This window comes from Anopheles moucheti, chromosome 2 (assembly GCF_943734755.1).
Source record: "Anopheles moucheti chromosome 2, idAnoMoucSN_F20_07, whole genome shotgun sequence".
Lineage (NCBI taxonomy): Eukaryota > Metazoa > Arthropoda > Insecta > Diptera > Culicidae > Anopheles > Anopheles moucheti.
In genome coordinates, this window is record NC_069140.1 from 52,633,679 (window position 1) to 52,649,741 (window position 16,063).

Sequence of the window (16,063 nt, forward strand, 5' to 3'; positions counted from 1 at the left end):
ATTTCGCCCTGGCTGGACGCTGGGTGCGCTAATGTACGATGACTGGGTGCTGCAAGGTATCTCACCCAGGGCCGATCGTTGGAGAGGATACAGATTAAGATGGTACTTCTTCGCTGCTTGATTGCGAATGCTGTTGAAAATAATCTCCACGATGGGTACGTTGCCTGTCTGCCTTTTGACGTTTCCGTTTTCGTATCCCCCGGTTGATGAAGGGCAGGGAGGGTAGGGCAGGGCGAGTGCAAAACGGGAGAGTCGATTTTCCCCGAGATCGATAACCGAAAATGAGCACTCAAATTCCGACTGTGTGCGATTATCCGCGTTCCTCTCGTACGCTTCCATTTTCCATCTGGAATACTGGAGAAGATCACTCGAGAACCGTTCGAAGCTCCGGTGATCATCCGGCAGCCACCAGTCTGCCGTATACTCTGGACCGGAAGTTAGCCGTAGAGGCAATACCTCGGAATAGGAGTATGGGTAGCGTGTTCGGACGTCAGACACGATCTCGTTTCCTTTCTCGTACCTACCGTTGGGTCAAGTGGATGGTTTGCGAATTGGCAATTCGCAGCGATGTTACGGCGCTTATGTGCAGAAATAAAATAGAGATAGCAGAGTAGAGTTCAGGAAAATTGTAGAATGGGGTGCAAGAGATTTCGGAGAATAGTTTTCTGATGGAGAATTGCGAAATGTTGATGAAACTCAGTGGTACTATATCCCGTAGGTACATTAACTAATGTATCTTGGAGTTGGGAAATGGTAAATATTTCCACGATGATTACTTACTTGGAGCTTCTCGAATTTTGTAATTAGAAATTCCATTCACTTAACAATTACCTCGCAGAGAGAGAAGTTTCTTCATGCGCCCTGGGGTCTCTTGTTGTTGTGTTTACAGCCATCATCATCCCGGCTTACCTTTATCAGATGCTTACTTACGAATCCGCTTCCTGTTGCCCATTAGCACGCCTCTTCCTCCGGATTACCTTTCACTTGCTTTATTTTGCAATTATTTATTTTAGCAAACCACTATACACAGCCTCACACGCCGCGTTGCACAATCTAAAAGGCCAACTCGCATTTATCGTTGTGCTTGTGGTGAAAATTGAGTTGTTGCCGAGCGTGTAGCGTTGGACAAAGAACCAACGAGCTACGGCGGCTCTAAACCTGTTCTACGTCGACCAACATTCGAATCCGGTTATCGAAAGATTCTCGTATATATAATAAAAGAGCGCATGGCGCGACGGTTCCCCGTCAGCATGGGAAACGGTCAACACTGCACACGAAACTACGACAAGCGCAATGCGCGCCCTTCTTTCAGGAGGTGGAGTTGAATATTGCTTCGTTTCATATGGATGTGGCCAACCTGGCTGAAAGAACTACTGGAATCTTTGGATTCTGAGTCGAGGTTTTTGTTTGCTGTGTTGTGGGGCCAGTTTCGCCCCAATGGCAGCTGTCATTTTTCGCGATCTTCAAGGACATTAGCAGTAGTCACCAGTATGCCTTTGCCGATTTTGAAAGCGATCGTCTGAACATTTTAATTTAAAACGTAAAAAACTGGAAATTTCTCGAGGGACCTTCACGTCCCCATTGTGAGCAGGACAACTTTCATCCAGCAGCGCTTGTCATTTGTTCCATTCTGCCGATCGCCATTGGAGTTTGGTGGAGCTTGATCAAATCAGTAAGAAGTTGATCACCAATGGTTAAGGGCCCACCATAATTAAACATTATGTTGCAACATTGTTGTTTTGCGGGTTCTGAGGCATCTGTAAATAAAACGTCTTGTCGATTCGTGTTTTTTCCTTCCAGGTTCCCTTCAGGTTCGCTCTTTCGTACTCTTGTTCCATTTGTAGAAGTTAAACAATGTATTACGCTAACCGTATTGCGCAAACACGCGAGTATCGATTGTAGGGAATAGTGGTTGGAGTATGATGCACTGTCTACCTCCAAAAAAAGGGGAAATAACTAGCCGTGTGTGAAGCTTTCCACGATGGACGACAGTATGCAGACGCACTGATCCAGCAGAGAGTTCCTACGATTACGTGACATTGTCACATAGGAAACCGGGGCGGTTAGGCGCTCCACCACCGACTTATGCCGGGGGGGAAATTCAACGCCGCCCCCTGTGTGGAACCGCGCGTTACGCTTGGAAGAGCCTGCTCGCTCGGTACAGTGCGTTACGAGCGGTATGCCACTACTGTGTGCCACCCACAACCACAAGGAAACTATTGCCGCAATTGTCCGCAGTGATTTCAGTCCTTCCGGTTGACGATTCATGTGTGCTTAGTAGTACACGCGGCGATGCCGTTACGCACAATAATCTTTCCATGCTGCAATCCACCGTTGCTCCTTCTGTCCCCGCAAACTTGCCGGTCCTAGGTCGGTGAGATATTATTATGAAATTTTGGAATTAGTTACGCATCGATTACGGCGCCCTAGAGCACAAATGTTCGGTACCGCGGCGGAGTAAGCTACGTTTCCTCGCCCGTAAGCGTTGTTTAACAAACCAGGTAATAATGATATACTGTCGAACTTGTCGAACCATTCGTCTGGTTCGCAAACTGACCGCAGAGCATGTAGTGAAGCATTGCCAAGTAAAGAAACCCTACAAGACTTTCCCCGAAGCCTGCCGGTGTCAAGTTCTTCACTGGGGGAATCTTTACTTCCCGGGGCTGTAGGTCACCCCTTCAATCCCAGGAGCCTGCCGAGGGTTGTAAGTGCCTCAACGCAGTGCCCCAACGAGGTGCAAATTTATGCCCAATAAAGAAGCGTTCGCAAAACACCACCGTACGCAGAGACCGCCGTGCCCTTTTGGGGTGCGAGCAGCTGTGTGTGTGTGTTGCTGGTGGGAAGAAGCCGGAAATACTCTCACGAACCGATCGAATGGATGAGGAAAAACGAATCCAAAAGCGCAAGTAACTATGGGAGGGTAGCTCTGGCTCACACATCACCATCGACAGCGATCCGCAAGGCTCTTTGTGCTGCAACCAGTTCCGAAGGCACGAGAACGCTAGCGGAACCTACTAGCCCCCCTCCGGGAGGGGTGTAAAGCAGGCGCGCGATAGCAGGGAAGGATGACGGACGGGGTCGCGAACTGCCTTGAACTTATTTCATATCGCGCTCATGAGCTCGCACTGTGCACACGAAGCATGTGCACCACAGACCTTTTTGTCTGGCAGCAGGGGGGAGCTACTGGTTGGGGGAGTTGTGTGGCAGGGGTGAATTTTTATGAGGTATGAAGGGAAGTCTGTGCAGGCTTTAGTACCATCGTTTTATGCAACGTCCAATAAATCTATAATACGCTCTGATTCTTGGCTTTACTGCTTTTTTTTAAATTAAATAATTAAATATTCTTATGATTTGTTTAATGTTTTGCAAAAAACCAGAAATAACGTCATGCGTTATCTGACAGCTGTCAAATATAATTTTGACAGCCTTCAAATATCTAAATTCAGTGTGAACTTAACTTACAAGCGCTATAAGTTTATTCAAATTATTTTAGAATATTTGATATTTATGTTAAAATGTCAAAACCACAACATCCAGATCATAGCTTGACACTTGAATTGATCGACCTTTTTCTGATTTCTCCTCTTGTTTACCAAAATCATTTAAAAAACACACGTTTATTGCCGCGAATAGTAAGCCGAATTTTATGGCTTTTATGGCAGCTCAGAACGTGAATTGCACTACGAGCAGCATGTTGCGTGGAACATGGAAAAAAACTTCTCACATCACAGTTTACGACAACCTTTGTGCCGCTTAGTCACAGCGCGCGGCATGTTCGTTGACATTGCCCCTCTTGGCCCAACAGCCCCCACCACCTCCCCTCCCGTTACCTTCCCAGGTGTGCGCTAATGATCAGGGTACCGTACTACGCACCGCGGCAGCAGCAGCGATATCGACGATCATAGGAGGACAATGACATCGATCATGAGCTTTCCCTTCTATCCTCACCGTTTTTTTTGTTTTGCCCCTTTATCGTTTTCGTGCAGATCTTGTTGAATGTCGCACGCGCGATCGCAACAAAGCAACCGCACGCAAGCAAATTGACGAGTCGGGAAACCATTTTAAATTGAGATGATTAGACGTTCGTCACAAGTTTTGACGTTCAGTAGCTGGATCAGTTCCCGGGGTCTCTATCTCGTATGTCATCGACCTTTGAAGTACGCTGTCAGTCGAAGTTCTTGAACCATTTTTAACAGTGTTCGTGTTCGTGTTGCGTATCGCATCGTGCACCGTTCTAGCATTCTACAGCGCAAAAATCCGCCACCGCCAACACACGAATTCCATTAGCTCACATTATCGGACCACTCACTTTTTTGCACTCTTTACGCGTGTTCGTCCAACAGCTTTGCCCGGGAGATAATATTTATAGCTCCATCCATCGGTGGCTATTTATTATGTGCTATCGGACGCTTTCGCACCATTTGGCGCGGATCACTCGTTCACGTTGTACCGTGGCCACGGAGGCGCAAACATTAGTCACGTTCGTGTGACCGGTGACCGGTGTGGTTGATTCGTCCACCATCCATCGCAGATGGAGTCGACGGTCAATTGGCGATGCGCTATGAGCACCCACGCAGCTTTGGATGGCGTTTTTATCCTCGCAATATTTAACCCACTGTGGGTCATATGTTCAAGGGAGTTCTAGCTATTTTTTATTACTTGACAAGAAGAGCTTAAGGCGCATGTACACCTAACCTAAGGTTGCATTATTTATTACGTTTGTTACTAAAATTTTATTTACCAAATGTATTGATATACTAACTGAAATACCATAACCGGTGTTAGTGGGATTCTTCGTGCTAGGGCCAAACTTGTGTCCCTGAAACATTCAAATTGTTTGGCTTTTTCGTTTTCAGGAAATCGCAGGGAAATCGGAAAGTGGCAATATATTCAAAGAAAAAGACGTTACTACGCTCAAAGGGAAGCCATTTTCAGACCCAACTAGTGTCACGTGTGACAATTTAATTCGTGGTACAGATACAAACCCACCTCTCCCTGCTTAGTGGATCGGCTTTGTGGCAGCGATTGTGCCGAGTGGGAAAATTGTAAACATCTGTTCATCATTCGCCAAAGTGAACTTGCCGCCGCTAAAGCTAAAGTGTACATGGTACGTTTATAGCTGGCCACAGTTTGTTTACGAAAAAGAAAAGGTTAAAAGGGTTACGCGATGGAATGCAGCGGTGATCGATCGATCATACTTGCTGCTCCTTAGGTAGGATTTGTTTTGTTCCATTCCCCATCAAAGACTGCGGCGGTGGCCGTGCCAAAAGGGGAAATGGTGCTGGCGCGTGTTGTTGGTAGCGCACAATACAGTTTACGCCAATGAATATTAATTGCCATTGCGCCATCAAATGTAGGGGGAACCTTCACACCAAAACAGCGTGATATGCTGCTTTTACTTGATCGTGTGTGCGTGGTGGGTCTTTATTCGCAATTCGAAAATGTGCTGATGATGAACGTGTTTTTTTTTTTGGTACGCTTTATTTACACTTCTTAGACAAACAACTGATTCGTTGTGTGTTGGTTCTGGTGTTTTTTTTCTTCTCATTGGTACTAAAACTTGAATCGATGGAATTGAAGAAAACAACTGGTGTCTGGGGGGTTTTTTTGTATTATTGGGCACTCCAATTTGGGACGCCCTAAAAAGTAGTTCTGGAGTTGCAGCTAATAAATCACCCCTTGTCATCAAGAACAGATAGAAAAATTCATTCGATAAATGTGTTCTTTTGTGCTGTTTGAATTGAAGCAAACTCGCACACAACTCGTACAATTATTTTAACATTTTGTACTGCTCGTTACACTCCGTGTTTTATTTTTTTCTTCAATTTTTGAATATGTGTTTCCGGTTCGTTTCCTTCCTTTCATACCGCGGCATATTACTTCCTCTCCACCTCTCACTCGCACTGCGTTTGCCATCGATTGTTACCGTAACAGAGCTTAAAAAATCCGAATGTCATCTTAATTAAAGCAACACTCACTTCGCTTCTGCGTCGAACTCTCTTTCAGGCCGGTGTGCCTTAGGTGGCGTAATTAGATGGGTAATTATTATCGCCATTGCTGCCACACGATGGATCCCCTACACCAGTGTTTGCATCAAAATTTAAAGTGCAGAATATTGAATCACCGAAAAAAACAAACGGTCATTTGCTTGATGATATTATGCTAACACACACTCGCGTTGTTGTACGCCTCTTAGGGAAATCATCACGAAACGAACGATTTGTTTATTACTGGCCTTCCGAAAAAAGCATTTGCTTCCCGTTTTTTTTCTGTTAATGAAAACATGAAACCCCCATGCTTCATCATTAGCAAGAGGTTGCTGGTAAATTAAATGGACAAACTGCTGCTCGGCCGAATGTTGATCGGAATGGACAGTGTTGTTGTTGGTTTTTTTTTGTATTCTGTAGCTTGAATCAATGTTTTGACAGCTTACCACTCTATTTCGTCGGGTTGGTCGGGTGAGTTTCATTGGGATTGACAATTGAACTCGCGTCGTCCGGTGCTATCTTACCCCAGGATGGTAGCAGTCGTAGTACTTTCCGTTTTCGGTTTACGAACCTTGAGTTCCAATTTCATTTTAATTAAAAGTCATTTCACAACCACTTTTTTTTGCTGTTGCAAATCTTTATCTGATCGTGTCACGTTAGGCAGTAAGCATACTATCCGACACTTCTTCTTCAGGCGAGCCGGGCTTTCCACTGGCGATTCATTTCCAATGACCGGAAGCAACTATGAAAGCAAAAAACATCATCATTAAGCAGCGTTAAGCGATTCTGAACCATTTTCGTCTTCGGCTCGCCCGTAATCAAAAAGATACAGGGGGAGGGAGGTGGAGCGAGAGAAAATACTTAAAACGTAGGAATCCGCACGATAAACCTGTCGGATTTGGGACCCTGTTCGTGACCTCGTTTTATTTTTGCGCTGGTTTTTTATTGCACTAATTGCCATTTGATAACTTTTGCTAGAATTTCTAATTTACTTGCGCCGCGAAGTTGTGTTTCACCTTTCCTTCGCAAGAATCGAAAAACAAAAACGCCCACGGCGGAAGTAGCGGAAGTGGTCGTGTAATTTGTTGTTAATTTGGTGCTTTCGCATTTTCGCCCAGTGGAGGGAAAGATTTGAAGTTTTTGTTTTCCTCCTCTCTCTTCCTTCTTTTGTTTAAAGTTTGTTGTCACACAAATGATGCAAAACATTAATGAAAAACACTTATTTTATCTCTCTTCTTGCAGCCTGGCGAATCCGGTTTCGTGGTGTTGGGTGACCTGACGCTAGAAACCTCGACCGATCCGGATGATGGGTTGCCTACCGGGCCACCATCGCCGTGCAACGGTGAATTTGCCAACGCCTACATCGTGATCAATGGCAAATCGAGCATGAGAAACAAGACTAGTAGAAGTAATAAGGTAAGTGTGCGAAAGACTGCAGTCGAACGACGACTAACCATGGCCGAAAGATGAACGCTATTTTTTTACCATTTTATGCTATGAAATCTAATTAGTTTCAATTATTGAGCAAATTTATTACAAAACAGAAGGCACTTTATTGTCTGTCTTGGCAATGACAACAATTCTGTTTTGGATTAGGTTTGGATAATGGATAATGCGAAACTCAGGAAAGATCGCTCATTCTTGTTAAACATTTGTGGGTTCCAATCGTGTGTGGTACAATGGTCTAGTACAACAGAGGTCCGTCTGGTACACCGACATCCATGGATCGAATCTAACTCCTCGATCAAACCTCCCATAGCCAAATTTCGGTTAAAAATTCCACAATACTTCTCAGCTCAATGATAAAATAAAAAACTAAGTTTGGGTATGAAATTTACCGTTTCTTATGAACAAAAATTTAAAGAAAAGCGATGGAAAATTTTCATTCGGCAGGTTTTGTTTTTGTTGGTTGGTATGTCCAGTTTTTCAGTGAAGCTATTTTGCCAATAGTTATGAATTGTTGTGTCAACATGGACCGCGCTCGCTCTTATCATTCTCTTTTCTCTTCAAACAAGCAAACGTTTCTAATAGTAAATATTTCTGTTTCAACGCGCCTGACCCCCCCCCCCCCCACCCACTGTATGTGGCCAGTTTTGCAAACAGTTTTTCAAAAGCCTGGATGCCGCTCCTACAGCGCTCACTCTCTGCGATCACGATCACGTGTGTGAGACGCGAACAAACATTGGCCGTGTTTCTTTCCATTTTTGTGATAAGCGCTACACCACTCCACCGGGCGGCGCTACGACTCGTTACTACTATTTTTCCTTCCTGGTGGTGTGCACAAGCGTACGCCACTAAACCACGGCGTGTGTGTGTGTGTTCACTATAAACGCCCCACCTGGGACGTGGTGCAAATTTTGGGATTCGGCATGCAATTTGCTGGTGAAGTGAAACTTTCACGGTTCTCTGTGTGTGTGTGTTTTTTTTTCTTCTTCTTTTGCGCGTAACGTGGCACACGTCGTCGCCGGAAAATCAGCTTCATTACGGGCGCACCGTTTGCTGATGGCCCCGCGGAAAGGAAAAGCCGGGCAACGAGTGGCGTGTGCTGGTGGTGTGGTGCGTTGCTACTGAAAAGGAAGCAAACGGCGGTGTGGATATTTGAGCATATATTTTGAGTGGTTAGCCACTTCTCTGTGCCACCAGCAGTGTGTTGGGTGGAAAATTGCTCCACCATCGTACGATCGTGGAAGCCCATCTGCTGTGCACCACCCTCCCGCTGGCCTTTTCCTTCCAGTCCCCCTCTAAACATTTGCCGTTCCAACCGTTTCAGCACGCATATGCTGCACTCTTGATGTAAGGCAGACAAACAGAGGAAAAGCGGAGCAAGACGCCAAGAAGAAGAAGGAACTGTGGAAGCAAACCTTCAAACAAACAAAAAAAAAAGCAACAGCAACAAAATCCAACGCTCACAACCATCGATCGCGGTCTCTTTTCTCTCTCGTCTGGAAGATGGTTTTTCTTAATGAATGTTGAAACGCAGTTTTCCGCACCGCCATCGATACATATGCTCAGCGCAAAAAAAAAAAACACCACCATGTATGCGTCTGGGGGGTGTGCTGTGCAAGTGAAGGCGCGTTTGGACTTGTCTCCTGCGCAGCCTCCCCAAACGTCGCTGCCTGTGGCCACCTTTTTCGCTCGGCAGCATAAATTCAGCACCAGGCGAGACGGCGCGGCGTGTAAAATTCCGTTTCCTTATGTTGAGGGATGAGATTTTCTCCCTCCCGGACAGTAGTGTGCACTTGTTCGCAGTCGACTGTACGCGCACAAATGTACTGTAACGAAACCGAGTTGAGGACGCATTGCTGCCGCGGATGCAATGGTTTCGATGCCACCGGAAAATGCCCTAGCGCTGGCGGCGAAGCGCAGCGTTTTGGTCTACCAAGGAAAGCGAAGAGGTTGATATTGGGGAAAATTTTATCGCCATTTATCGGGTGCGCGGTTGGTTTTGGTTGGTGTTAGCTGCCGGGGAAGCTGGTGTGGTACTTTATGTCTGGCTCTTCTATGGAAGCATGGAGACCACATTTTAGAAGAGGATTCAGCGAAATGATTATCCATTCGAGAGATCGTATCGTAGCATGGCTTCGGGTGTTAAATGGCAAAGAATAAATTGAGACCGTTTCGTTTATGAGTTTTCTTTCGGACGGTTATGGCTTGAAGGCGTTATGGGGAAATTATGTCGTCCTTCGCCCTATCTGATAATTAAATAATTATAATAAATGTGAGGATACTTTATTTATCTGCCAGCGGTATTGTATCGATACTAATATTGCCTTAAATCTACAGTGCGTACCATATTTGTATAAACACATGAACTTGTTTAAAAGAAATAGCTAGTTCTTGGGTGTTTCGAATAGAGAATGTTTTTTTTAATATTACAAAATATTTAAAATCTAAAAATCTCTTAGATTAAAAAGAAAAACCTTTTGAGAAGTTCTTATATCTTTTTTAATTCAAGGCTTTTTGTTTAGCTGTATAAATACTTAACAATAATATTTCAGCTTTTTATTGGTACAAAATTAAAAAACCGAAAAAAATACAAAGTAACCATTTAAGACTGTTATTATCGTACTTCGGTTTAGCTACTACAAACAGAGCCCATGTGCAAACATCACTCTGCTGTACTTTTGATCTTGTGTTACTGCAAGCATTACCCATGTTTTGTCGTTCATCTGTGCAATTTGCAAACCAAAACCATTGTCTCGTCGCTTAGACTAATGAACCTTGAAGAGGCTGCAAAAGAGAGAAAAAACAAACCCAACTCGCAACCGTCCAGCAAATACTTTCAACGCAAAAGCAGCAGCAGCACAAATAAACTATGCGGTAAATCTTTCTCTAAACGAAGAGTTTTCAATTTCCCCGACCGAAGGAGAAGAGCAATTATCACAACCACCCACCCACCCACCGGTTTTTGTGCTGTCGATATTGGCCGACATCACGTCACCATCACCTTTTCCTCCCTTTTGCGTGCGCGTCTTTGTGTACCGAAGAAATGATGTGTCCATTTGCGGCCACATTTTGATCCACTGTCTGGGCCCGGGCGCGTGGAACACTCTGTTTAAGTTGAAGAGAAAACTCGTACCGTGTGCGCGTGTTTGCTAAGCAATTTTCCATTTAAAGACAGATCAACTTGACGACACGGACACGTGGATGCAAGCATCATGTCGCTGGCAGCTGGAGAGAAGTTGCTCCGCGAGGGGTTTCAGGTCCTTTCCAAGCGCTAAATCCGCAGACAGCTACTTGTCAATTGAAAACCGATCAACTCGTTATGGTGATGACGGTTGGGAGTGAAACTTACACCGATTGTCTTTTTACGATTGGAAAGTGAGGACATTAACCATTGAACGGACAAATTATTAGCAAATACTGTACCAAGTAAATAGTGATAAATGAGATAACTATTTTACACATTTTTTTGAACAACACTGTTGTTGAAATGATGAAAAAATTAGGTTAATTAAATTTCGATCCAAAATATGGGACATTTTATATCTTATCTTAAAACATTTGAAGCCTAATGAGAATTAGATATCTTATTATAAATACATCACTTTGTATTTCTTCCCGGCTTCGTACAATAGTTAGTTGATAAATTAAAAGAAAGCAATCTTCCTAATGATATTCTAATTTTCTTTAATACTGGATAGTTCCCAACATCGAGTAATAAAATTGAAAATCCCACTCAAATTCCTGCCGCGTTTAAATGAATCACTTGACCACATAGGACCCACGGAAAGATAAGAAATATCAGTGCATGACCGTAACGAATGTCCGAGTCCAACAGAACAGTGCGGTGGGGTGTGGGTTGTGAAAGGAATTCGACCGGCCGAACGAACTGCTGTTGCAGCAGAAAACAGAAATGTTTCGCTGTTTCTGCTGATAAGCGACTGTCATGTAGGGAAGTAAAACCGGCAGGGATTACAATTGCAATCACAGTCAGAAAACAGTGGTTTGTTGTTTCTTTGTTTTCCCGCGGCGACACGGGGGTTGTCAAGCTTCCTCGGTGCATCGGGTTTAATAGATTACACAACCACAAAAATTCAAACAAAGAGTGAAGAACAGCCATCAACAAAAGAAGATAACGCGGGTGGCCTTAATTAAAATATTCTTTTCAGAGATATTCTGCATAAATGTGTCCTTTAAATTAGAAAAAAAATTGATAATAAATAATTGGTCCATTATTCAAATGAATTACCACAATACCTATCGGCTTAATTGATTAATATTTCCACTCACATAAGCACATAAGCCTCAGCGATGGGTGAAACCACCGCGTAAAGACTCGAATATAAAAAAAAAATGTTGATAACAATACGAGAACTAGTTTTGTTTGTTTACTGCCTCTGCTGGCCATGCCTTCACACTTTGATCCATCCGTTTGCACGATATCGAAAACTAATCCCTTCAGTGAAAGTGATGGGTGGGTACCGTTTCGATGGCGGCTCCGAGTGGTGCGCTTTTATGGCTGCATCGTCGCATCGTTCGTTTGATGCAAACGGCGCTGTTGTCAGTGGGCTTTTGGGGTTTTGCTTTTCATCTAATCCATCTTTTGATGGGCCGTAAAACTGTGGTCTTATCTACTTTTCATAATTGCCCATTCGCTGCCTTTTCCCCGCTATCTTGGTAGACTAAATGTGTTGGCTTATCGGCGTTTTAAGCAGTTCTTATTAGTCGCCGGGCTACATTTAATTGGATCGTTGAACATTTCTCACGGAACTCAGCTACCCAAAGTTTTGTTGGTCGTAAAGCGGTGAAGCGATACCGATTCTACCTGGTCCCATGTATTGAAAGCCAACAGCTCTTTCATTCGCCAGCGCGGGACGATTTTTGTAAACCAAACAGCTTATTTTCTCGATTGACAATAGCGGAAATGGTGGATGGGGCTCTGGATGCTCTCATCAAATAACCCGCCCGCGATCCCGGCAGCAGCTTCCAAACGTGCAAATTAGTGCAATTGTTGCGGTTCAAGCGCACTTACGAAATTCACGTAGCCAACAGCAGAGCCATGCCGCGGCGCGCGCATGCAAAGAAAGGTGGAAGTTCGCGTACACGACTGGTACGATGAAATAACACACATTAATGCGCTGTGCACGCGTGCGTGTAAAACAAAAAAAGAGGAAGCCAGACAATCGAGTGACGCTAACAATGTTGCTGGGAAAATGCCACCATAGCGCCCACCCGACTTCACCGGGAGTTTGGCTTCAACTGTCTTGATATTGAGCGTTAATTTTGTTGTTCCACGGTAGTTTCGATCGAGCAATCCAAAGGTGTTATGTTTGTCTGTCACGCATCAATAAACATCCATGATACAATTTCCCCTTTTTTAGTGCAAAAGAGAAGTATCCAGCAATAGTCGTACAATCGGACAGTTAAAATTTACCAAATATGCCAATATACCAATAAATAATATACACATTGGTAGAAAATGAATAAATACGCAAAAAGTATGTGATTTGTCGAGAGTTTCCTTACAAAAAATGAAAAAATTAAAATCGCACTCCAGCGCCTCTTAGAAAAATGTATCAACAGATCGTTACCGATCAAACGATCGCCTCGGTCATCCTTTAGGTGAAAGTGCTACAAAATGCCCTTTTCCTTCACTGGCATCCAAATTCGGTTTTTGCTAGCGAAAGGCTGCAGCGTTGCACGTTTTTAATGTGATTGATATTGCATCATGATACCCAATGATTATCTATTTATTTATTTTTTTCAATATCAGTCGCGCGCCCCCTTTCTGATTTGCGATTTTCTCACCTTTGCAAAGAGCAAACACGGAACATTGCGCAAGTGACGCGAAGCATAAAATAGCATAGACTGTGCCCGTGCAGGGAGACAACCGTGAACCGGCCGGGGGGAGTTGGCACAATGGTAGCACGAGTGCAATTGGGTAACGGACCAGCATATTGATTGCTGTGGTAATCAGCAGCAGTACATCCAGTTACCAGAGCTTGTTAGCAAGACATTGTTCAAGAACTCAGGGTGCCGACTGTGAAGTTGTTTGAATATATCACTATTGGCAGTAGGGCATACGATGCCTCAAGCCGGAAAGTAATCAGTATTAATATTTCCAAGATCATGGATTTATCCTTTTAAAAGCAACACATAATATTCACCGATAACTCAAGAGAGATCGCAGTAACATGTAATACTATCAAATACATTTGCGAAATAGATAACTGGGGTCCATATGTAACTATACACCAAGACATTCCCTGGAGGTCAGAATATTTTCAAATCTCCTCTGCACGATAATTCTCTTTTGCGAAAGAAATCAGATTGTACGGTGTTAATTTCATGACATTAATATCCGATCATAACCTCTTGCACTGCTCAGTAATAAAGTGACTGTTCTACAACAACAGAGCTACGAACAGGTAAACCATAAGAATGAGGTCACAAAACAGCTTTCGGATTCGAAATTTGATCTAACTTTCGAGATTGTGGAACACTGTCCGCCATCACCCCACCAACCAACAACCTTGCGCTACGTGAATATTAAGGGGCGGCCCCCAACATTCTTCCCCTGCATATTCATGCTGTGCGTGTTCGTGTTACATCTTCCCCCCTGGGCCCCCCCCCAAAAAAAAGGACAGTTAAATCAGGTTTTTGGTCGATCAACCAACAAAAACGGCCAGCCAACGGTCAAAATGGGTCGGCGGCGACGCACCTTTTTTCCGTGGTGGTGTGTGCCGGCTTTAAAAATGAGTCCAATGACTGTGCACGGTTCATCGCGAATCATCGCGAACGACGAAGAACGACGCGCGCGCATTCCCCTTCACCGAAAGCTGTGCCTGAAAGCGGGCCGAAGAGGAAAAGTCGCTCAAGGAATCGTGTTGCGTGTCGTTGTGCGCTCGGTGTGCGGTATTGTAAATTGTGCTCACTTGTTTACTTGCCTCGATTAGTCGAATGTTCTTCACCCCACCGGGACGCTCGCTAGCGCGTCAACCTGCCGTCTTACGATGGCATAATTTCGGGACACTGGATGCTGCCCAGTGGGTTGGAACACTTGCTCCATGAACACGACGCCGTGGTGTTGGAGTGCCGCACCATGTGTGTATGTGTTCGAAAGGAAAAGGCACGGAGAAATCCTCGATCGGCGCTCATTGCCGCAGTGGGAAAGAAAACAGGCCCGAAAGAAGAAGGTCACTCTTCGTCTCCCCTTTTGTTGGTTGGTATTGGGGGTTCGCAGCTAACGGGAATGATCTGCTACATTTACACTACACCCCAACCCTCGGAAGAGACAAACCTCCATGAAGGGATCGCCATTGGGTTCCGGGTTGCTCCAAGACACCACCCCGTACGTCAATCTGGAGGCAGAACCCTCCTCCCCCCCCCCGCGATCAGCGAGAAAGTTTGTGGAAGCAGACGAAAGGAAAGAGTTGTAAGCAGAGATCGTGATCTTGCATGCGGTGTAGAATGGAGCACGAGATCGTCTTAACCCGTTGCTTTCTGATCTGAGTGTGCTGGGCGAGAAATCGTATCGCGTTTCCTCCCAAACCCCCACGTGTGCGTTTGTGTGTGCATGTGGTTCTGCGTAAACTGCGATCCCCGCACACACACATACACATCTTTGTGCACGCGCGTACTGCAACGCATCAAGCGAAAGACCCTCTGATTACGGCAGCACGAGATGGAAAGAGAACAGCCACCGGAACGGAAGAAGTCAATCAAATCCCTTCGGGTCCGTTCGCTAGAAGTCCGTTGCACATGCACGATGATGAGGCACACATACACTTGTGCGTCATTTCGCGGTTTAGCGACCCGCGGGGCCCAACTGTTCTTGGTACGACGGCGGCAAGCCTAACTGTACTTTATCTTTCTTTTTTTGCGTACTGCGTAGCGGTCCCCTCTGTGTTTGTGATCTTCGTAGTGTGCTCTTTAAACTCGCTGGAGCAGATTTTAACATCCACGTTCCCAATTTACGCAATGCGCAATAATTCTGACCAGATGGTCCCGAGTGAGCGTAGCTTTTTGTGCTCAAGATGCTCATGAGGTCTATCATAGGTGTAATATTTCTACGTAGGAGTGTGACCAGCGATCGTCACCTTACAATAAACCACATCGTCCAATTTCTGTGGCTGGCCCCATTTCGTAAGCTACACGATCATTTCACTAGAACAGGCTGTAAATCATGGTACAAACGCGGCATGTTGGTGTTGCTGAATTTGGCCTTCTTAAATTTAAAGCTAATTAACATCTTGCGCCTTTCAATTCATAGGAACTAGCTAACTTTTTTTGTGGAGCATTCTTTACAAGTGTTTGCAGTATTGAATGTCTACGATAATTAAAACTCGAATCTTGAACTTCGGCTGTCATACCGAGTGATATCATAGCAGCACCACAAATAACGCAAAGCCACCAGATGATATCACAAATAAAGCATTTTCGGATAGGATCAGAGTCAAACAGGCATTAATAACACGCGCCGAATTGAATATTTAATTTAATGTGTTATAACAAGTTAATCAAATAGCTATCAGTTATGATGAACACCTTTCATTTTCAAAATGTTCTACAATGCTTGTCGGTCTTTCGGCCCACATTCTCCTAAAACGCAGCATATTATAACAATGTGCTAA

General features: G+C 44.6%; 1 protein-coding gene across 1 annotated transcript in view; it reads left to right on the top strand.

Moving 5' to 3' along the window:
- Window positions 1–16,063, top strand: part of LOC128298275 (serine-rich adhesin for platelets) — a 66,729-nt gene that overhangs the window by 24,005 nt on the left and 26,661 nt on the right. Inside the window, exon 4 of the mRNA XM_053034021.1 lies at window positions 7,230–7,403. Within this exon, the coding sequence (XP_052889981.1) occupies window positions 7,230–7,403 (174 nt within the window). The remainder of the gene's footprint in view (window positions 1–7,229; window positions 7,404–16,063) is intronic.